Raw genomic sequence first — 24,084 nt, forward strand, 5'->3', positions numbered from 1 at the left:
ATTTATATTACATTGTTAATGAGCTAAAGCTGGTCACTACTGAGTTGAATATATAAGCATTGATATATATATATATATATAAACTTAAAGGCATTTTGCCATCTTTGTGATTCGCCCCTTTAGTGTTGAGTTTAAAAGCACATACTAAAGCAGAATGATTAAGTAATTCATCAGTGTTACATTATTACATAACAATTCTGATTAATTTTCACAAGTAATATGTTTTCTTTATGGCTAGTCCATTAATAGTTTTGACGAAAGTATATTCCTGCTGCTTTGAGGTTGTCATGACGTCAAGGGGGCGGTGTGAGGCTGATGACGTCACACATCATCTTCTTACTCGAACGTTTACTCCTCAGGCTGTAAAAAGAATGAATCCTGGTAAAAAAAATATGGACTGTTGGCTGTCCTTGACAAGGACGCAAGACTCCCTTCTTGATGACAGTTTTTAATGATGAGGAAAACTTGGTTTCATAGCAATAAAGGGAATTGAAATCGAGACCTTCTAGAATAGCGTTGTTGGATCACCAATAAAACGTGATTTTCTGGGAGGATTTAAGGTCTAAGGTTAGGTATGAATGTCAAACTATATGCGGACATTGCGGACATGTGCTACATGTAAAATACTTTTCCTGGTGAAAAAAAAACGGAACTAGTATTCTAATGTCCCAATGATAACGATTATCATTATAAAAATATTCTAGAGATCGTTCGATAGTGTAATAAAAAAATTCAAAAAAAACTTACACTATGTGTTTTTGTAGGTTTGTCCTTTTTGGCTAGTGCGTTCCTTAGCGACAGGAATTCCTCATATTCAGGTAAATCTATACTGCATTTATTTCACCCCCTCATCTATATAGTAAAAGTAAACGTGTGTAAGAGTTTCGAAGAAGGCAATGGAAATATTTTCTTTGAGATTCAATTATTTGAGATGCTATTAATGTCTTGACTTGCACATGTATGATAATGCCATTAGAGCTAAAAGGGAAAATTATTACATTTTCAGTGGTTGTAGGGATACATCGTAAACGCAGAGAACATCGAGGTGTAGCTCCTGGGTCATAATGAATCGACGAACACATAAGATTCTGAAAACACATCACTTGACACTCCGCCAGGGTAATGACAAAGCATAGAGGTCGTCTGTGGTCTGTCTGGTATATGTACCTTCTTATCTATGCTTTATAAGTAACTAATCTTATGATTCGACCATTCTGCGTTGTGTTGCGTGACATGGGGGTGTTTATCTCAAAGTCCAAATACAAGGTTCAAGTCCACCGAAATGATCCCACGCTGTGCGATGGGAACGAATGGCACTTTACTCTGATTTCCAAACTGCACCCAAATATACAAACACATATTCACAGGATATATGATACCGTTTACACAACCAATTTATCTCACATACGCTGACGACTCGATACCTGTCAGACATCTTCCTCTGAAGATGTCCGACAAGGGAAATGCCTGGTAAACATCGATGCGTCAGCTAAGGTGGGAATAACTGAAAATCCTATGATCTACCAACTTGATGGAATTATTGTCGGACATATACACAATTCAAATTTTCCTATAAATGATGGGGTTTCAAGGTTCTGTTGCTGAACCACTAATTTAATGTTACCTTCATGATTGAATATTCATGACTAATGCTAATTTGATGACGTCATGGGTAATGAACATCCTACTGATTCCAAGACAGCACCAGCTCAGGCGTGCAGACGTCAAGGCGTCCGACACCGAAATATTCTCAATGCCAGGATAATGATTGATTGCAGTCTATCAAATCAAATTTTGCTTTGACTTTTGTCTTAAAAAACATAATCACATTTAAAATGTTAGCATAATCCATACAAAGGTTCTAAAAATATACTTAGCACAAATATCAGAAAACAAAATGCGCATGCAGCAACATTATAGACACGCCCAAAACAATACCTCCATTTTTCATGACGGTAAATCGGTTATTGTAGCAGACAATTTGAATTATAGGCAAGACAGTTCATAATGCATATTCAAGGCCCATGTGCTCTTGATTAAAATGATGCATGAGGAAACCAAACAAAGTAATTACCTTTCGTGTGCACGTGCGTGGTTACGGAAATGACTTTTTATTAAGATCCTCCTCCTTTGAAACAACGTGCCTTTCAAACGTGATGTTGCCAATTGAACTACAGTTATACGTACGCAAAATAGTGTACAATACATATTCAGATACTCCTTGATTAAACACACACACGAAGAAACCATGCAAGAATGCAGTCTGGCAGTTGTTCTAGACGAGCAGGACGGCCCTTCATCTTGGACATGTCGACAACAAGTCGGTTTGAAGGACGCAATCTGAGATCAACGGAGACTAAGACCCCACCAATTGGAACTTTGGGTTTGGTTTGCAGGTATGAATCGATATATCATTCTCTTGATTTGAAAATGAAGAAGATTATTAAAGTCAGATGTAGCCTTTGTAAATGTAAATAAACCCAAATATAAACATATTTCGTAAATCAATCAGTAAAAGTTCACGTATTCATTCTTCTTACAGTGTCTAGTTTCCCCCAATGTGGAAAAAACGCTTTCCTGACTGAAACTAAATTGTCACCAATTTGCAGACAGATGGTATTGATTGGAGGTAAGTGACAAACGTGTTGAGATGAAACGTTTAAATAGAATGTTTTATGGAAGACGCGTACGCTATGTGAGGGAAAACGTAGCCATTTTGTTCTTGCTAGTGTTGGCAGCTACCTGTGTAGAACCAAATAGCCAACGGATTCGTCAGTGTAATACAAATGAATGGGAGAAGTGCTTTCCAATCAAAAACATCCATACTAAGCCGTCCAGTACATACCAATGTGTCATCTGCAAGTTTCGCAATGACAGTGTTACCTCTGTGAGTCCTTTTCCGTATCGGCAAAATGTAAATAATGTTGCAATAAGAGGATATCCATTCCATGTGCTATCCGCAAAGAGTCTGGCACCATTCCATCATTCTGTGCTTAACGTTTTGGCTTTGGTAGAGGCAACTATCACTGATGTGAAGAACGATACCTTCACTGAATTTTCCAGTCTCGAACGACTGTCTCTAGATTCTAACAAGTTAACAAATGTAAGAAAGACTTGGTTCACAGTTTTAGAGAATCTCGTGACGCTGATTTTGTCTAACAATTTCATCAATAATGTAGAACCAGGGAGCTTTGTATACCTAACTCGCCTAACTGCATTGGATCTAGAGAACAACCAGTTGCAGGTTGTAGACCCTGGCTGGCTCTTTGGACTGAATGGTAACATGTTCGTAAACCTGGGGTCTAACAACATCAAAAGAATCATCCCAGCGTCATTCCAACACATTCAGTTGATCCAGTTAGACCTGAGGGGTAATGATCTTTCATGTTTAGATGGGGAGGTGTTTCAAGGTCAATCCCTGCTGTCACGGCTTCATATGAGCAGTGGTATGCTATCGTCTATTTATGATGAAAATCCACACAGAATGACGTGGAGCCTTCATCGGCTGGGCCTAATGGCGAGTGAGTCAGCAACCTTAGTTGTTGAGGTGCCAAAGTTCCTCTTCTGTGCCTGGCACAATACTCAGGAAATCTCGTTCGGATGGATGTTTGAATCTTCGAACAACATGCCTCCATATAATATCGAGGTGGGAATCAGCCCCGGCAGATCGTGTGGTGTTTTGGATCGTTTTCTGAACAGAATTCCCATCCAGGCCCCTGTAGTTGTTTTGGCCACTGAAGGCTCTCTGGTAGACAGACTGACCCCCGAAACGCTTGAGCAGTGCAGGCAGGTTTGGGAATACGATGGTGGCATTACAGTAAGCCCTGCGGGTAGCCCGATCTTCCGCCTAGCCTCGATGGCCAAAACCGGGACTGGTAATTCATCCTTTGGAGGTGTGGCCTTTTCATTTGTCCAGGCACAGGACACTAATTTACGTACAACCACTGTGTCTGAATGGAGTCACACTACTCAACCAAACTCCACACATGACAACATAACCAACATTACTTGCATTCTGATCACTGAAAATGAACACTCCGAGTTATTCTTCACTGCTCCCCCACTTGAATGCCAGACAAACACAACACCAACCACTTACAGTACAGATACTAACAGCTCCAGCATCCTGACAAACAGCTCTGAACATACAGGAAATCACTACACATCTTCAGAACCGGGAGACAACTCCACACTACAGGTGAGTACCACACTTGCACCAGAGGTGCCCCCAACAGCAGATCATGTTCTCATCCCTGTCGTTGTCTCGACAGTGGTCAGTCTAGTCGTGTTGTCCCTTGCAGTGTTGGCATGGAAGTTGTGCTCAACAAGGATCAATTACGACCATGGGATGGTCAGCAACGATGCACACATCTGGACAATCCCGCCTGGTGTTGCCTTCCCCGGCTTGTTTAGGTCAGCTTCCCTCCCCGCATTCCCGAGCAAGATGGCACCGGATGACGTAGCCTCCTGTAGGTCATTGCCCGCAGTGCTAGGTAATGTAGAACCTATTTACTGCGAGGTTCCAGAAAACATGGTCACTGGTCAGGAACCTCTGCCCCATCTACCACAACCATACGGTACTTCTAGTATGGTAAGGTCAGTTTCTCTCCCTTTAGTATCATGCAAACGCAGGGGCGCCGCATGCGATTTGCCCTCCATTGGGGCATTGCCAGCTGTTCCACATTCAACCGAACCTACCTACAGTGAAATCCCAGATCACATAGCTGCTGCACAGCGTCCCCTGCCTGCACCACCACATACCCACATTGAGATCCAAGATTATGATGAGATCTTACCCATGCCTTTGTATGACGATACTGCAGATTTTTCGCTCCAAGTCTCCACAAACAGGGAGCAAGATCAATGGGAATCGTCTACAACTTCTTCAAGCAGCTCTCAGTCTGAAAGCTCCTTTGCGATATATGGATTGTCTGAGCAGACACAAGTCCAGCCTAACAGGTTCTATAGAATGACCCCGGAGGTCCAAGGTAAAAGAACACGTAGAAATCCGAGGTCAGCTTTGGTGTCCAGGCCTGACCAAGGTTTGAGAACGTATGTGAATGTCAGACGTGCTATCTCGGCTAGGGATCAACGGCGCAGGTTCCTCCCCTATGTCACATTGCCTAACACCTACTGGCCCTGGGAGATACTAGGCGAGGGAACAGATGACAAACGATCGCATTCGTCCCTCCCCCATGTCATACCACCTAACACCTACTGGCCTTGGGAGTTACCAGGTGAGGAAACCCGTAACACACCACGGCGTCCGTCCCTCCCCGATGTTACATTGCCTAACACTTACTGGCCATGGGAGTTACCTGGTCAGGAAACCCAAAACACACCACGGCACACGTCGCTCCCCCTTGTCACACTACCTAACACCTACTGGCCATGGGAGATACCAACAGGGGAGGGAACACATGACACACCACGGCGCGCGTCCCTCCCCCTTGTCACACCGCCTAACACCTACTGGCCATGGGAGATACCTATGGGGGAGGGAACACATGACACACCACGGCGCTCGTCGTTCCCCCATGTCACACTGCCTAACACCTACTGGCCATGGGAGTTACCAGTTGAGGGAACACGTAACACAACACGGCGTCCGTCCCTCCCCTATGTCACACTGCCTAACACATACTGACCATGGGAGGTACCAACAGGAGAGGGAACACATAACACACCACGGCGCGCGTCCAACCCTTATGCCACACTGCCCAACACTTAATGGCCATGGGAGATAACAGGCGAGGGAGCACATAACACTTCACAACGTGCGTCAATTTCATATCACGTTACACTGCCTAACACCAACTGGCCATGGGAGATTCCCGTGGAAGGAACCCGCATCACACCTAGGCGTTCGTTCACCCCTCAAGTCGCACTGCCAAACACCTACTGGCCATGGGAGATCCCAGCTGTGGAAACCCGTAATACACAGTACTAACAAAACACTGTATAAAGCCTCTAACGTTTTATGTTACTATTCCAGGTTGAAGACATAATTTTTAAAACTGATCACTTGTGATGTATATAAAATTCTATACATCAATATTGGCGGCAGTAAACTTGACAATACGTTTCTTACAAAACAATGTTTGCATCAGGACTGGTAAAATTGACTTGCATCTTTTTTGTACTAGGCCACAGTTTTCAAGTCAAAATTCTCTGCTATCCTTCTTTGATCCCGTCAATGTGAAAAACTAGAAAATTTCAGATACGATTTTATTATACACGTCGACTGCGGGAGTCATTGGCAGCTGAATGTTGTTACACTTGCATTCTTGTGTTTGAATACGCAAAGAACCTTGCCTTGTAAAAGGGCAATGCTCTTTGCGAGTTTAAACACAGAAATCAACGAACGAACGTTCGAACACTATCAACGCTAGTTCAACTTTATCAACGAGGTAACATATGTCTGTTTTTAAAAACAGGGTATTTAGGGATGCCAAGTTGATGGACAGGCGTCGGTTTCAAAGTGTAACATGTAAAAGCAAATATTGCAAATATTGCACATTTGAAACCAACAACCGTCGACTTCATATGGCTTAATACCGTTTTTAAAAGCGACGGATATAGAATACCTCACCAATAAAGGTGAACCAGCGTTACATTCTCAGAAGACCACTTTTTCTATAATAACAAATCACAAAACTACCTAACCCTTCAAAAGAATTGTGGAGCTTCCTAAAAAGATCAACCTTGAAAGAAATTGAGTTTGTGTATGGTTGATCAACACTAGATACTTTGGTCAGCCAATATGCCTCTCTCTCATTACCATGTTTTAAGGGAATGTAATAAACATAAAAATCTATTGGCGTTAATATTATGGTAATTTCGTCTAGAGCGATACTACAAAAAAGTGATGACTGTGCAGACAACACCAAATCCTCCGAAAAAATGGTTTAAAAAATCATAATTGCTTTTACATAGCCATTATATATTATATATTCCCTGTTACACACGTTATGTGCCTGGTATACGCTTGGGACTGGCATATTTTGATACACAAGAAGTGAGAGTCCTAATGGAATTTTTGATAAAGATTATTAATCTAGGAAGTAGTTATTTAAAGTAAAGAAGCAGTTTTAAGCAAATGATGTAATTTTGATTGGAGCTTTTTAGATCTAAATTTTGCATTGATGGTGTTTATTCATAACATGTGCTATTTATTTGATATAAGTGTGTAAAGTGAATGTAAGTAGCAAATAGAAACATATTTCAAGTTCTTTGAAACATAAAATAACATGTATTATTTCAAACATTTGAACATGTTAATAAGGAGATCAGCACCAAACCATTAATACCATGTGTATGCTAGCCCAGGAAAGTAGAAATTGAGTCCATCTTTACGAGTATGTAGGTTGTTGTTCTATGTTGCAGAGTTACTTGGTCTTTACAGGCTATGTTTTTTTGGACACCTAATATAATCAGAAGCTACTTTTCAAATGGAAATTGACAGCAGACGTGAGCTGAATATAAACACTGCAAGAAATGTTTGGTCGTAACACATTTCTTGTGATCACAGTTTAACCCTCAAACCACCGTATGGGGTCAAAACTGACCCCAGACTTGTATTAATATGTGCCATTATGACATTTCTGGTTGAAAACAAATTTCCTTCTATGAGTTTGTTTGTATATATGTCTTATAACTTCTCATACGTTTTCATACGTTTTCACCGAGATGGGCTCATTGTTAATTAAGTTATCATAGAAAGCTTATGTATGGTCCAGTGGGGTCAAAATTGACCCCAGCATTTTTTTAAACAAACTTCTGGAACCCATGCCTAAACTACTTATTGTATGATCACGAAGTTTTCAGAGAATGATGTACATGTCCAACGAAATTATGGTTCCAGCCTTTGTGTCATTATCATGTTATATGACGACGCATTGACGTAATTTACCTTAAATTGGCCGCCATCTTGGATTTTGACTGATGACGTCATCAAATAAGCATAAATTATGAATATTGAATCATGAAATTTACGTTGAATTTTATAAAATGTCATGAACAAGTGTGGTTTGCCAAGAAAACCTTAAAACTTGAATGTTTAGGCCAAAATTAGAAAATTAAGCAATAAATATGCCTGTCAGAATTCCGTTGCCATGGCAACATAAAAAACGATGAACTTTTTTTATTCACTTAAATTACTTGCTGTCGACATTTTCTCAAAAGTGACTAGGTTTGGTGGCTCTAGCATAAGCTGTTCAGGGGCTATGTGACTTTGAAGTTGGTGTAGGCATAAAAAACCTTACCCGGTCTGAGTAGCGTTAGGGCAAAATGTGGTCCTCATGATCTTTTGCATAAATTATGCTGTCCCACATAGGTTAATGAAGCTATACATATATACAAATCATAACAAGACTGGCAATAAAAATGTATTATTGCCATGACGACGATTGAGGGTACAACAATACAGCTCAATTCAGAAATAGACTGGAACTTCCCTGTCGCACTATCCCTGGCACAATATACTAGCCCACCTGTAACATAAACCTACAGCCAGCAGAAATGTACTATCCCCGGTACAGCACAATGGTCTGCCAGTGACCTAAACCTACAGCTGAGCACTACAGAAGTATTTCCTGTCTGCCTGTGGCGTATAGCTTGAACAAGCTCTAGAAAAGGAAATGTATCCTTCATAACATAACATAGCAACCAAGACAACGTGATCCATTGTGCAGAGTTTCCCTGTCTTACCACTAGTTTCAAAGGACAAATTCCTCAAGGGAGCCAGTGTGACCTACATTCCACCATTGCATACCAGACGGATAAATCTGGGACAGATTTAGGGGGGGGGGGACTTGCATACCCAGCATACTGTGGAGTACTAGCATTCTTGGAAAATGCCTGTGCAAATCCTAGAATTTTTGCAGACTGAACGCAATATATACCACTTGATGACTCCCCTGAGGCGTCGTCAAAAAGAGTCACCAAAAAAACTCTATTTGTACAAAACTTTATGGGGTCAGTTTTCACCCCATATGGTAATCTACGTCACAAAAAAGGTACGGTGATTTGAGGGTTAATAACGTTTCACTGTTTTCACAATCATATAAGAACATGTACAAGTAGTTAAGTGGTACATGTCAGATCCAGCCGGTTCAATGGCCAATTCAAGTTGCGGATTTTTTTTTTTTTTTTTTTACAATTTTAGGGTCTGATCTTCAATTTAATTTTTTTGTTAACAAAATTCCGATGATCTGTGACTGCCATGCCTTGCAATGTCCGTGCAAAATTGTGAAATGTGTTCAATGAATACTACAGAAACTTGTGCTGATGACAATTACACAACAGAACTTTTTTTTTCAAAGACTGGAAAAACTATGCTCAATGTACCCCACTGGTGATTCCAGATGATGGAAGACAGGGCCGCACCTAATTAATGAAGTATTCGCCGGACATCTGTTGAATGAAAACTCGCAGCCGTTACACACAGGAACTCCGGAAAGTTACACATTGAAGACACCACCAAACATCTGTAAGACAGTGATATACGCCGTTGTCTGCGATGGTGAAAACGTTTGCACTATCTGTACAGCCAACCTCGTGCGCGTGAACTATAATTTTACTTCATGCTGGATAACACTATCTGCAAGGAGACTGTGGAAATGTCATCATTTAAGACCCACTGATGCCAGGAATCACCTAGCCGTAGCTGTTTGCTACTTTAGTGATCCTGTAAAGATAGTTTTGCATATCTACAGACGTTCAAAAGCAGCGTCAGAAAAACACGAACCACCCTCTACCCGAACAACTACTTACTTCTGTCAACCTTTGACCGAGCATATGACATTCATTGCAGAGCTTCTGACATGTCGCATTTCATCTTTTTCCGCAATATTTTTGTAGCCATCCTTTCTTCGATTGGTCTTTTGAATAACGATTATTTGCAAATTTTCAGAACATTGAAATCCATTGAACTGGCATCTCTGGCATGCAGTATTGAATAAATGCATTGGTTAAATTATCTTACATTATTGTATTTGTAAAAATTTATTATTATGGGGTATTTTATGCATAAACGAAATATGATATGTTCTTATGCATTGCTTTCTTGCTGAAGTTACCATCCATTGTTTGAAAATGAGTCCAAACCACATTTGCTATTGATATCAATGACTAACTTTATGGATTACTAAATTTTACTGCACTACATTAAATTTTTGAAGAAAAAAAACTACAAATATTGTAATGAATATCAATACAAATTGAAAGAGTACAACGGAGAGCACTCCGTATCGTCTCCTTGGGGGGAAGACGAGAGGTGCCTGCTCTGCCGACGCTGAAAGAACGGCGAGAGGTTGCGGCAGTGAAGCTACTGAGGGATATGCTGGACGAGGGTCACCCCCTCCATGACCTGGTGCCGCCGGCCAGAACTACGGTCACTGGGAGGACTCTTAGAAACGGCACTGCACTTACTGTGCCAACTGCCCGGACACAGAGACTGAGAAGGTCGTTCTTACATCAGGCTATACGCCTGTACAACGAGTCCTGATACTCTACGTAGGACGTTCCTGTCCTTACTTCGGTGTTCTATGTGAAGTATAATGTACAACTTTGTATAGGCGTTTCTACATCATGTACTGTAATTTGTTTAATAGATGTATATACGTATATTTTGTAGTCGACATGTTGAAAATTTGTACATAATCAGTGATATTCAGTTTGTTTTTACAAACTGCGATGCTGATTCTTTTCTGAATAAAAACGAAAAACGAAGACATAACAAGAACGACACTGTCACATTTCGTTGTTAGTATAAGCTTTATACCAACACAAAGTAAGGAACTCACCATACATTTTCAGACAAACTCCTTTCCGCCATCTATGATTTCCCCGACTATTTCTTTAACTATATTATCCAATATACATTTCCACATTTCATGTAGGGAGTACAACCTTTCGTTGGTTCTATCCCCTGCAGTTCTGTTTAGAGTTACTTGATCGTGGCTTGGGTGATGTTCCGTGAAAACCAAGACCTAAGTTTCTCAACACATACATATAAGAATCACCTGGACATTAGGTTACACTAGACAAAGTGAGACAAAGAGAGAATCCAAGACACAGAACTAGATTTTTTTTTTTTGCTACAGGAATCAAAGAAGCCATCTAATTTTACTTCAAAATAGAATTTTTCAAGCATCCCTTAGTAGAGAGGCGCTGGCGCCATAGGCTTTCTGTAACTTATGATCAACTCCTCTCCAAGTCATGTGTTATATTTGCATAAAGTGACGTCACAGAAGCAGTGGATCGTCTATTTCTTAAAACGAGACTAGTTGTACAGTAGAAATTTGAATTGGAAGGTATCCAGAACTACTAAGTCAAGCATCAAGATTGTTAAATTTGTCTACTGCGACTTAACCTTGTCTCCAGTTCTACATGTTATCTTTTTACGGATGAGCGAACAGCTGTACCACACGGTCCCAAGGACAGCTGTACAGACAGAAACGAGGAACACAGTTACGTCCAGCAGGTAGTACTGGTACCACGGCAGGTCTACAGCGCGTGCGCGAAGATGGGGAAGTCGACCATGTTTGATGACGTGTTCAATCCACCAGACGGCCCGCTCCATGGGTGACTGGGGCTGGTCACGGTGCAGGCGGGACATGCGGGCTGCGGTCTCACGGTAACTGTAGAAAGATACGATAAAGCATGGGTATTATAGCCAGCCAATTAGTAATTAGTAACAAAAATTACAACAAAATATAAAAGTAGTACACCAAAGTAGTATTTATAACAAAATATAAAAATAACGTCGCCTAATCTATGCAGCATCAGCAAAGCAGGACTTCTAGATTTATTACCTTTGCCAGAATGGCTAAGGTTATGTTTTGGGCTTGTGAGTCTGTGTGTCTGTGTGTGTGTCTGTGTGTGTGTTAACAGCATAACTCAAGAAGTCTTGGATGAATCCCGATAATATTTGGTAGGTGGGTAGGGGTCGGGAAAACGAAGGTCAAGTTCGATAATGGGCCCCCTAGCGGCTTACTAAGGTACTGCAGCAGAACCTCAATTTTTGATATCTCCTGTTCTGGACATGCTGTGATCATGATTTTTGAGTGGTAGATAGCCCTCGAGACAGAGAGTAAGTGCTGTGAGTTTGGGCCCCCTAGCGGCTTTTTTGGAACTGCAGGCACCGGTTTCCTTTCAAACTTTGGACGAGAATAACTCTACAACGTGTTGACGGATCGTCATGATTTTTGGTATGTAGATAGAATGAGTGATGTCTTACATAATGGTATACTAATTATGCAAATCAACAGCTAATTTGCATAATTAATGAGGAAAATTTATAAATCCACTGCATTCCATGATAGGACTTTCAAACTTGTCACATATGTAGCTGGGAAGGAGAGAAATGTCGATAGATATCAATTATGCAAATGATGGCCTCATTTGCATAATTAATGAGAAAATATGAAGATGTTGACGGATCATCATGTTTTTTTGGTATGTAGGTAGCGTAAGTGAAGACAAACATAATGAGATACCAATTATGCAAATCAACAGCTAATTTGCATAATTAATGAGGATGTTTTATACATTCACTACGTTCCATGATAGGACTTTAAAACTTGTCACATATGTAGCTGAGAAAGAGAGAAATGTCAATACATATTTATCATGCAAATGATGATCTCATTTGCATAATTAATGAGAAAATGTGAACGTGTTGACGGATCATCATAATTTTTGGCATGTAGATAGCCTAAGTGAAGACTTATATAATGTGATACTTATTATGCAAATTAACAGCTAATTTGCATAATTAATGAGGAAAAGTTTATAAATCCACTGCATTCCATTATAGTACTTTCATCAAAGTTGTCACATATGTAACTGAGAAAGAGGGAAGAGAGTAAGAGGTGTATTTAAAGACTTTGAAAGAGAATAAGTCAAGAATGGATCAAAGGATCATCATGATTTTTGGTATGCTGATAGCTTAAGTTATGCTTGATACAATTTGATATCAATTAATTGTAACTTGGGATCTAATTTGCATAATCAATGCCGAAATTTTATAAACCAACTCCAAGCATATAATTATGAAGAAAATGAAATGAGTAACGCATTTGTCTACAGACATCATTCTACATAACAAACCTGGTTTATTTGGCAAAGGTATGTGTTCGTGGAACTCTAGTTTATTTATAATAAACATCAAACCTAATAGTACCTGCGTCCGTGCATTTCCGTTGGGAAATTCCGCTGTTATTTTAACACGATGAGGCTATTGAGAAGTTTTGTTTCATGCATATGTCACATTTACTGTACTCCGATTCAAGCAGCACAAGCAATACCTGTTGTTGGTGAGAACATGGGTAATGGCCTCGTATAACTGGTCTGTAGTGACCTTGCTGAAGTCCAACTTCACCCCCAGTCCCCTGGCCACCACCCGTGCTGAGTTACCGGGTTGATCGAAAAACAGCGGCAGACAGACCATGGGCACGCCGTGGTGTAAGGCCTCGTACATACCTCTGGCCCCAGCGTGCGTGACGAAGGCTCTTGTTCCGGGATGTCCTTGAGCAAATCAAACAAGACGTTATAAGGCAAATAGACTGCAACTTTAAGGTAACAATGTTTTTTTTTACGTCGGTCTCTGTGTGCTTGTAGTCTATTTTTTTTCTAAGCGCAATATTAGTAAGGACCACATATTTTATTGGAACATCGCGAAAATATCACAAAAATATTATTAGCTAATACCATTATACCATTAAAGCTCTTCTGAAGGGAAAATTACCAACAGTTTTGAAAAATGCTACATTCAATTCCTTAAAGTTTGAAGATGTGCGTGTGTAGCTGTGTGTGTATGTATGTTTTTTTTTTCGGTGCATGTGTGTGTGTGTGTGTGTGTGTGTGTTTGTGATTCCGTATATATAAGGTCAACATAACTGTATAACATGTTGGAAGAGCAAGGTTAATTTTTTGCACCCATGTAATGTGACGGAGCTTCAACAAGTTTTTTCTGTATTTTGTGACGTCAAAGTGCAATAGTGCAATAGTTTGAGCCTTTTCTCAGTTTGCTCTTCAACTGCAGTGACGTTTTTGTCAAAATTGCTTTTCAAAGGGAACAATTGGAAAAAATTAGAATTCAGGCAGGAAAGCAACATATTTCAATATAGCACTATAGTCTAACAGTATGCAATGAAATGCTTTAAACAATGTAATTAACAAGAGCATAACACCAAAACTGTCATTTCGTCTTCGTCATGTACCTAGTAGGTCGTTCTGAGGAATCCAGGCCATCAGTTTGGTGTTGTTACCCAGACCGGCCGGCTTCTCTCCCGTGTACCGCCACACCACCTTCTGTCGGAGTCGGGCAAAGGCTGCAGCGAAGATTTGTGTCTTCTTCGGCCACATCGTTTTGATAATTGATCCCAGACTGACAACAATCACTCCATCGTTTTCTGCACTCTGGACGAAGGCTTCTAATTCCTAAGTCAATGAATAGCACATTTTTATCCTCTGATCTAAAACACCACAAAACTTATTTTACATCACAAATTCCACGGCCTTTACCAAACCAGAAACACATATCAAAATATATTTTTGTTTTCTTTTTCTGATATTCAGCTTGGGTATAAAATTAGAATAATAATTTTAAGACCTTATGGCCCTCCATGTTATACATGTATGTATCGATTTGTAATATATTTTCACTCCACAACTATATGTAACACACTATATTCAGCAGACACAATAGCACATGAACATACAGACACATATCATGAGACCTCTGTAGACAGAAGAGTAGTAAAACTTACAATAAAGTAGTACAACTTACTTTAGGGAGAGAAGAGACTGCACCGATATGAAACCCGCCGATCTGAACCATGTTTGGCATGGAGGGAGCGGGAAAATCCAGAACATGGTCGGTTTGATACAGCCACAGGTCAGTATTAGAAACGACGCTCTGAATAGTTTCGTCTTCACTTATGTATTTACGAACCAGTCCGTCATACGTGTTAGTCGCAAGCCAAGGCCCCAGGATAGATAGAAGAGAATAGCAGACAACGTTTTGCACTCGCTGCACAAAATTCATGTTGTCGGTAAAATCAAACCCAAAAAATGGCACATAAGACAAAGGCAGCAGAACACCGGTAGACTTGATGTCGAGGAAATAGTGATCAGCCCGCAAGGTGGCGATTATCGGATTTGAGCACCTATATGTGCAGCGAGTATGGCGCCGATTGGAATGCAGTAGTCAAAAACGACAATGCTGAAGTTGGCTGCCTTCAGCCGAATCATCAGGTCAAAATCCCCCAACAGCAGGTCACAATGTTTCGTTATCACATCAGATGTACTGGTGAACGCCTTTGCATATTGGTAGACCGAAATCTCTGACTCAGTGTTCGAATGATGACGTGCATCAATTTCCTTCAGTAATGCATGAGTTCCTTGGTCACGAAATGTCTCAAACTTGAAGTCAGGCCTTTCCGATCGTCTGTTTTCGGCTATGTCCTCTGGTACAACAACCGTGACGACATGGCCCCTGCCTACTAAAGCTTGTCCGATGTTCGATAACGTAAACCAGTGGCTCTCCGTGCATGGTGTAGGCACTAACAGAACATTCTCTGCATTAATCATATGCACCATTAGAAGACCAAGGAAAACGAATAAAAGAGTGAAAGACATTGATCTAACGCCCATCTTGCTAGATCTGGTATTTTTCTATTGATGAACTCAGATACAGGTCAATGATTTTCCTCTCCCTTGGAACTGCAAAATACATGAATAATAGATTATGACAAGAATATAATGCAGTTTATGCAGCAGTATGCAGTTTAGGTGAAACGCATTATAAAGACTATGCTAATCTGTGTCCAAAAACAGAGAGTGTGTGTGCGCGTGAAAGCACATAGACGTGTATGCTTTTCTATTCCGGTCGAAATTCAACTACGCCGTAATTCAGCCAACTACGCCGTACTTTCAGCCAACCAAGGCGTAGTTTGACAAGGCATGACGTACTTTGGTGAACTTCTCCTAGTTCACACAACAGGCTCCAATACACTACACTGAGAACAAGATAAAGACCCCAAAAGTCCTAACTCAACCGTTTACATAGCCTTCTTGGCGGAGGCAATAACCGAAAACATACGCTTCTTGGCGAAGGCAAAAATTTAAAATGATTCGGGGGGGGGGGGGGGCGTCTGTCTCGTGCCTTCTCGCAAGATCGACACAAGGTCATTCTCCATGAACAAGATGTACTGTCAGACATCGAAAATTTGGTATTGACCTTACCTTTAGAAATAGTCTTTGCATGCAACGTTACGGTGGTAATATCCAACTGTGTGTATTCCTTCCGCTAAGGGGATGAGACGAAGGGAGAAGGAATCCCCCCCCCCAACAGTTAGCTAAATAGCATAGTTTTACCATGAGACCCCGCAACACCCTGCTAAATTGTTATGGCTGCAGGTAACTACATAACTTGCTTTAACAAATAATAAAGTAACAAAGAGCCTGTAACAAAGTAAAACTCATATACCTGCCTAACATGTTTCGTCATGCAACCCAGCAGCTTTGCTGTATTCATTTACTCTTGTCAGTCCGACATTGTGTGCTGAACACGGCGTCCAGTATGAAAAATTGGGTTTGTTATGGATGGTCATGTGTAACCAAGACAACCAGGATTTGCATCACAATGGGTCGGGCGTTTCTTCTGTCGTCAGCCAATCAGAACTCAGAACTCTTTCTGTGACGTCAATATAGTATTTAAAAACACCAATACGTAATGCTGGTACAAGTAGGTCAGCCGGCAAAACTACAGTCTATTATATGACGCACAAGGACGGTGGTTCCTGTCCCAACACGGACGTTATGTTTGGAGTGTGCTCTGCCCACAAGCGGTTGCGCGGTAAGAAGTCACAACAATAAAACCACAGTCACTTAAATACAGTCCAACATAACGTAAAAATCCACTATCAAATCATCACTATGCTGAAAAAAGAAGCAAGTGCAAAGTACATTTACTTCGCCTTGAAAATGTCAATTTAATGAGGGTTTTCCACATAGGGTAGACAGAATTTATTTTTTACCTTTGACCTAATTTATCCCTGTCATTGCTATAAACTGGCCTAGTATTTTCTATCGTGCGTGGGGCCATATTTAGACCCGGCCCATGTGGTCAAAGCCAACTCTCATATTTTAGCTGTCTCCGGTTACATACTTTCCTACAAACTGGCCGGCACGCAACAATATTCATGTGAAAACGGACACGGGAAAATAGGATAAAAAACACCATAAAGAATATCTCCGTTTACACCTAAGTAAAATAAAACCTGACAAAAATGGCAATGTACTACGTATACACTTATAACTAAGCATGGCACTGCATAACAATTGACGTAAATGTGTAGGTGGTATCTGAAATGACTTAAAAAATTCAAACTTCCCTCCATTACCAATGATAATTCATAAAAATGGTAATGTACCACACTTATGAATAGGCAAGACACAATGCACAATGTATTGAATGAAAAGACACGTGAAGAAACCAATTGCATTTCAACAATTTCCTCCAACGTGTGGGTGGCAACTGCAGTAAATTTCAAACTTTTTCCTGATTACCAACGCCGTTTCATCAAACCACCGACAACTTACTCAGACAAATTTGTAGTAATATTGCTCTGACGTTAGTAGGTTTGGTCCTCATGAATATGCATAAGTCCTCTGCCTACAAGTGAATTCGAGGTGATCAGTGACAGGTACCACTGTCACTGCACAAATTACGTAAAGGCTGTATCTGTATAAAGCTTGAAACGAGGGAATTTTGTGACATTTACCTCGGACCTAACTAAATACCATTGTTTTTAACTCTCCTATCACTCTTTCTAGTCAGTGGGACCATATTTAGACCCGTTTCATGTCAACTCTCATATTTACTAATTTTAGGTTGAACCATTTCCTTTTAATTGCCAGTTATACAATTTACGCCTCACATTCTGTCACTCCACAATATCTAGGTAACAACGGACACGGGACAATACAAAACTACCTTAAGACAACACATCAGATTACACAGATATAAACTAAAATGTGAAAAAGAAAGCTAGGCAAGATACCACACTTACAAATATGACACAGTACACAATGATTCATCACATGGCCCTTCATTGAAAATACACGTGAAGAAACCAATTGCATTTTAACAATTTCCGCCTATGAGTAGGTGGCAACTGCAATGAATTTCAAACATTAGTAATGACATTTCATCAAACCATCGTCAACGTCATCAAACTAATTTATAATAAGAGTTATGGTTATGTTGCTAGGGTTCAATCCTTGTTGTTATGCATGAGGCTCCGCCCACAAGCAGGTTTGTGGTGAGTCGTGTCAATGTAAAAGTAACAACACAAATTCTGTCCTATATAACTCTCGATAACCATGAGAGTAAAATACACATACAAAATACACATACAAATTTGGTCTTAATATGTTAGCCTAACTGCCCTACCATGTTACGTTTTTAATGTGTGTGTTTTTAATGCCTAAATACGCAATACGAAATTCAGCGCCTTAGGGCGCTGCAATGTAATTAGAGGTTGTTGAAACAATCAATAAACGTTATATACTTAATGAGACAAAAAGAATTACTAAATTTGAATTTTAAGAATGCGTCTCAAACAGAATATATCTATGTTTACTTTATGTCCTATCATTAACTTTATATATACATTTCCAACTGTCTATGGCATTTTTATTCATTTTTTTTAAATCTATCTATAAAATGACAACAAAAGAAATGCTTGGCAGATACATACTAATCACATGTGGCACCCATTGGCAAGCAACATATAAAGCAGCGAACATAATTTTACTCTAAAACATCCTGCTAGCAGTCATATTACCATAATGATTCATTTTAAGTCGCTATTTACCAGTAAATAACTTTTTTTAGTTTTCCTCAGTTGCCCCCGTGTTTATTAAGTTTACCTTATCTATATGCTATATTCGTTTCTGATAAAATAAACAGTAGGAAGCAAAATATATTAGGGCTGGTAAACTTAAAGAATATTGATCTTTTCTGGGAAAATGATTTTATTCGCTAATATTGCCCGATTATTACTGTGTTCTCCACAGCTCGTTTTTTCCAAGATGGCGAATTGGCAAAATAAGAACCATCGAGGCCTTTACGGCCGTCCTACGGTATAATTAGAAAACACACGTGTCATGAACATGCCAGGCAGTATACAATGTATATTCAAATTCTGCTTGATTGAAAAAAAAAATACAGGAAGCAACCGAAGGAAACAATTCAGGCCCATGCGTAGGCGGAGGAAATACGTAAACAATGAATATTTAGGTCGCCGTTGATTGAAATCATAAAGGAATAAGATCATTCTTCAAGATGGTGCGAAGCAAGGCACTTGTGCTGTTCCTTTTGGTCTCAATACATCTGCATTTCATGATTGTAACAGCTCTCTGGTGTCCAAGCACCTGTGTTGAATATAGGCCCAGTCCTTTGCAACAAAGCGTTCGCTGTCACTGTCCGTTTTACGAAAACGGACTGGCGGCTCCCTGTTGGATCAGCCATGGTGGCAGAACCACGTTTAAGGTTAACTGGTGCATTCATGCTGTACCAACTGGCTTTCACAAAGACACCAAAACAATAAACATCAAGCACCTCAGTGCATCTACCCTCCTGCTACGGTCTTTTGCGAACATCTCAAGCCTTGAGCATCTGACAATAACAAGATCGAATGTTTGCAGCATCCAACCCGGGGCTTTCCTGGGTCTGCCATCGTTACGTAACCTGGCCCTGATTGACAACAGTTTATCCAGTCTGGGTAAGTGAAAATGCGTTTTGACATATCAGTTTTGACATATCATACCTTTGTCAGTTACCTTTTTGTTTATTCAGAACATTATTCAGAACACCTCAATAGTTACCTGTGTTGTTTATTTTAGAACACCGTAGCCGTTACCTGGTTTGTTTATTTAGAACATAAGAATTATTCCTTGTTCAGAAAAAGATGTAAAACTTCATTTTCAATTCACTGATGAAGAACGGTGGAGACCTTTCGAAACGTCTATTAAAAATTGACAATTATCCAGAAGTATTGATTGATTCTTCTTCAGTTTTGACGTATCGTTTGTTTTTATTTTATTCTAAACGTTACTATCGGTCAATATTTTGTGTTTGTTATTTAGGCCACGTTGATCTGATTATATGGATGACATCCTCTGGGAACTCCAAAACTGATGCGAGCGAGCGAATAAAAAAAAGTTTGGCCCAAAAAAAAATTGCCTCCAGTATGAAATCAAAGTGGCCAGGAAGGTTGAACACACATAGTATGGTATACCAACAGTTAGGTGTAGGGACCAGTACATTATACGGGTGCAAGACATTTTTTTTTCTTCTTGGACCAATCTGAAAAAAAAACAGACCTGAAAAAAAATCAGAGGAACCGGTTTCGCCAATTACAAAATGGACACACTATGTCGGCAGGCATTTGGGGCCTACCTGGGGCCAAGAAGACAACAAGAGAAAGTCAAGTAGATTTTATAATCAATTGTACCAAGTTTCTACAGTCAAAGGTACAGAGACAGTTAGCCTTTATTACTTGGAGATGGGATTTTTAGATGCCAGTGGGAGTCCAATAATCCACCAAACAGATTCCTTTGTAGCAAAACTGACCAATTACCATTGTTTTGAGTATTGCCAGTTCTCAAGTTTCCACAGACAATCGGGTTCAGATCCAGACCTGAAAATGATCCTCTAGACCTGAAAGGGACCTGAATTTCTGTACTGGTACCTCCCCCTACCAACAGTAGATTTTTTTCTGTCCTTTCACAACTTATTCTTGTTCTTATTATTGATGCGAGCGCGGATGTCATCCACATAATTAAATCAACATGGCCTTATGGACCCTAATAGTGACGGTTTTTGCTCCCAACGTTTATGTTGTATTAACGTTTGAATCTGATAGCCTGCACTTATTGACTGGGTGTCCTTAATAATATTATCTTCACCAAAGAAAGTCAGCTCATCTTAATATCATAACACTGTTGACAGGATATTCCGCTCAATACGTTTTTTTTTACGATTGACAATCTGTTTAGTTTGATGAGAGTTCTTCGTATCATCAAGTTTGTTTTCATCAAAGATTTTTGTTTTCTGTTGGACACTGGGCTCTCCATTCCATAAGAAACTGTTTCACTATTGAAGATTTTGTGCCATTGGCGTTCTAACCCACCCATATCCCTTGGAATGATCCGGTCGAACAGTGCAAAATGCTTGTTTGAATTCATGAGCAAGACTGATTAACTGAAGAGCGCTGAATATTTTTAAAGAGGTATTGGCTGAGCACCCTGAGCTGTCGAACCTACTGTGGCCGATAGCAACACACACATATTTTTCTGCTCAATATACCTCCTTTTTTGCTGCGCACCTACTTTTTCTGTGCAACACACGCGCGAAAAAAGGGCAGTGTGTTGAGCAGAAAAGATAGATATGTTGAGCAGAAAAATATTTGTGTTGTACATTGTTGGTATCGGCCACGGTACGAACCGATAATATTGGACGCTTACTGAATGCAATATGTGCATGTTTCCTTCTATAATTTTTGTACTATTGATGTTCCTGCCAATAGCAACGCCGCTTATCTATATTAAACGCCTTTGTTGTACTAAGTTTTTTTAACTATGAACAAAGTAAATGCTATTGCAAACTAAGTATCTTCTATACGTATGTTGTACTAGCACAGTATTAAATTCTATTATTATATAGATTCGCAATATTCTTGTTTCGTAGTAATAGGAATACAAAACTGATAATGTTTGGCATTTGTCGTTATTCAGAAAACACACAAAATGAGTCACGAATTCTGTTTTCTCTCTATTCAGAATCTGACACATTCATCGGGCTTGAGCAAGTAACGGAGCTGCAACTTTTCAAGAATGTGATTTCAAGCATATCGCCATATGCATTTCGTGGCCTTCCTCGCCTGGTGACCCTGGGTTTGTCTGAGAACCGCCTTATATCTGTACCCGTCAAGGCACTTCTGCAGCCACAGGCTCTGAGGACAGCAAAGCTAGAAAAGAACCGTATGACCACCATCAACACCAATATAATAGATCTGATGGAAAACACCGAACTGCAAGTTCATCTTGAAAACAACGAACTGAGATGCGACAACAACCTGACTTGGTTCATCTGTAACCTACCACAACTTCACCAGATTGCTTCTCCTAACGTCCTGAAGTGCGCATCTCCTCCTGACCTACGAGATACTGTCCTAACCACCATGAGGAAAGACGTCTGCAAAAACAACACCGAAAGCACCAAAGAGGAGATCGGAACAACTACAAATGACGGCATATCCCCCACAGCGAGTCTTCACAACAGTACTAATGACAAAGAGATTCAGTACAAAACTGAGATGCCAGATTCTCAGCATACAACAGATGTGGACCATGTCATCTTTCTAGAGGGGTACCCGATCATCAACAAGGATAAGAACATCATCTACACCCTGACCATGATCGGTGCTGTTGTTGTCTCCCTACTTCTGGTGTTGTCATTTGTAGGCGTCCTCTTCATCTGCAAACGCTATTTTGGTCCATGCTTGACAAGCCAGCATGGCATGAATGGTGAAGAAACAGAGGTCAGCCAAGATATCGTACCGTATGCTGTGGTCTACGCCGGCTCAGCTGAACAGCAAACATCTGACGAAAACTCGGCACCGGACAGCCAACCCGCTTCGGCCCAAGGTCAGTCATCTGGAGATAACGAGACTTTTCAGCCATACGCAGTGGCTTACGGCGAAGATCAAGACCCATCATCAGAGATAAGGCCATATGCAGAGGCTTACAGTGAAGATCAAGAACCAGAGCCTGAGATAAAGCCGTATGCAGTGGCCTACGACGAAAACCCAGGACAAACTGACATCTGTAGGATTCCTTTGTATGCAGAAGGCTACCCCGATACGCCACAAGAAGTTGGAGGCCATGCTGATGCAGATTCTACGCAAATGGGAGATGACTCCAACGACCAGGCAACGACCATCGAGTATGCTGACCCTGAACCGAACGACCAATCACTGTCAACAGATGAAACCACGAATCCAAAGTGCGTGTACGACGAGGGGGAAAACGGCAATCTTGCAACACAGGATGGTAAGGATGCTTATGGAATGAAGGAGGAAGTCCGGTTCGCAAGGTTAAGTGGGATTCTGTACAGGAGTGGCTCTCAGCATGCTGGAAAAGAGGAACACGATGTATCTGACTTGCTGTACAGCCCAGATCAAGGAGAGGTCGTGAGTAAGGACAGTTCATCCCATTTGCTGTACAACCCAGCTCAAGGAGAGGCTAAGGACAGCACATGTCACTTGCTATACAAACCAGCATAAGGACAGATTGAAAGTTAGGACAGTACATCTAACTTGTTGTCACAACCTAGCTCAAGGAAATGCTGAGTGTAAGCACATCACATCTAACTTGCTGTCCAACTCAGCATATTTAAGTACAGATCGATAGTAAGGACAACACATCTCACTTTTTGCACAACTTAGCTCAAGGAAATGCTGCGCGTAAGCACAGCACATCTAAGTTGCTGTAAAACCCAGCATAAGGACAGATCGAGAGTAAGTACAGCACATCTCACTTGCTGTATAACACAGCTAAAGGACATGGCGACAGTAAGGACAGCACACCTCACCTACTTCACAATCCAGCTCAAGGACATGGCGAGAGTGAGGACAGCACATCTCACTTGCTGTACAACCCGACATAATTACAAATCGAGAGTACAGATCTCACTCGTTGTAAGATCCAGCTAAAAACATGGCGAGATCATGTGCAGTACATCTAACTTGATTGACAATCCAGCTCAAGGACAGGCATAGGGTTGGAGCAGCTCATCTCATTTGCCGTACAGCTCAGCTCAATGAGAGGTCGAGATTACGGACAGCACATCTCACTTGCTGTACAAACCTGCTTATAGCAGCACATCTGGCTTGCTGTACATACCTGCTTATTGAGAAACTAATTATATAAGGGTATGCACAATACCTCTAGTATCATCAACAACGCAGCCTTAAAATGAGAACAGGACGGACAGCTCTTGGACAGCTT

At 40.6% G+C, this 24,084-nt stretch overlaps 1 protein-coding gene across 1 annotated transcript; it reads right to left on the reverse strand.

The window, feature by feature from the left end:
- Nucleotides 1-11,330: 11,330 nt before the first annotated feature.
- Nucleotides 11,331-15,776, reverse strand: LOC118431711 (UDP-glucuronosyltransferase 2C1-like). Its single transcript, XM_035842975.1, has 4 exons — nucleotides 14,795-15,776; nucleotides 14,226-14,445; nucleotides 13,311-13,530; nucleotides 11,331-11,642 (listed from the first exon to the last, which is right to left on the reverse strand). Exons 1-4 carry the CDS (start codon nucleotides 15,050-15,052, stop codon nucleotides 11,360-11,362), a joined length of 981 nt encoding a protein of 326 aa, XP_035698868.1. The 5' UTR covers nucleotides 15,053-15,776; the 3' UTR covers nucleotides 11,331-11,359.
- Between the last annotated feature and the right edge of the window lie 8,308 nt (nucleotides 15,777-24,084).

The sequence above is a fragment of the Branchiostoma floridae genome, chromosome 15 (genome assembly GCF_000003815.2).
Source record: "Branchiostoma floridae strain S238N-H82 chromosome 15, Bfl_VNyyK, whole genome shotgun sequence".
Taxonomy (NCBI): Eukaryota; Metazoa; Chordata; class Leptocardii; order Amphioxiformes; family Branchiostomatidae; genus Branchiostoma; species Branchiostoma floridae.

Coding starts and splice junctions, on each gene's coding strand:
- LOC118431711 (XM_035842975.1), bottom strand. CDS start 15,052: ATGAATTTTGTGCAGCGAGTGCAAAACGTTGTCTGCTATTCTCTTCTA. Junction 13,531..14,225: donor TCCTCAGAACGACCTACTAG/GTACATGACGAA, acceptor GATTTGCTCAAG/GACATCCCGGAACAAGAGCC. Junction 11,643..13,310: donor CATGTTCTCACCAACAACAG/GTATTGCTTGTG, acceptor ATCTTTCTACAG/TTACCGTGAGACCGCAGCCC.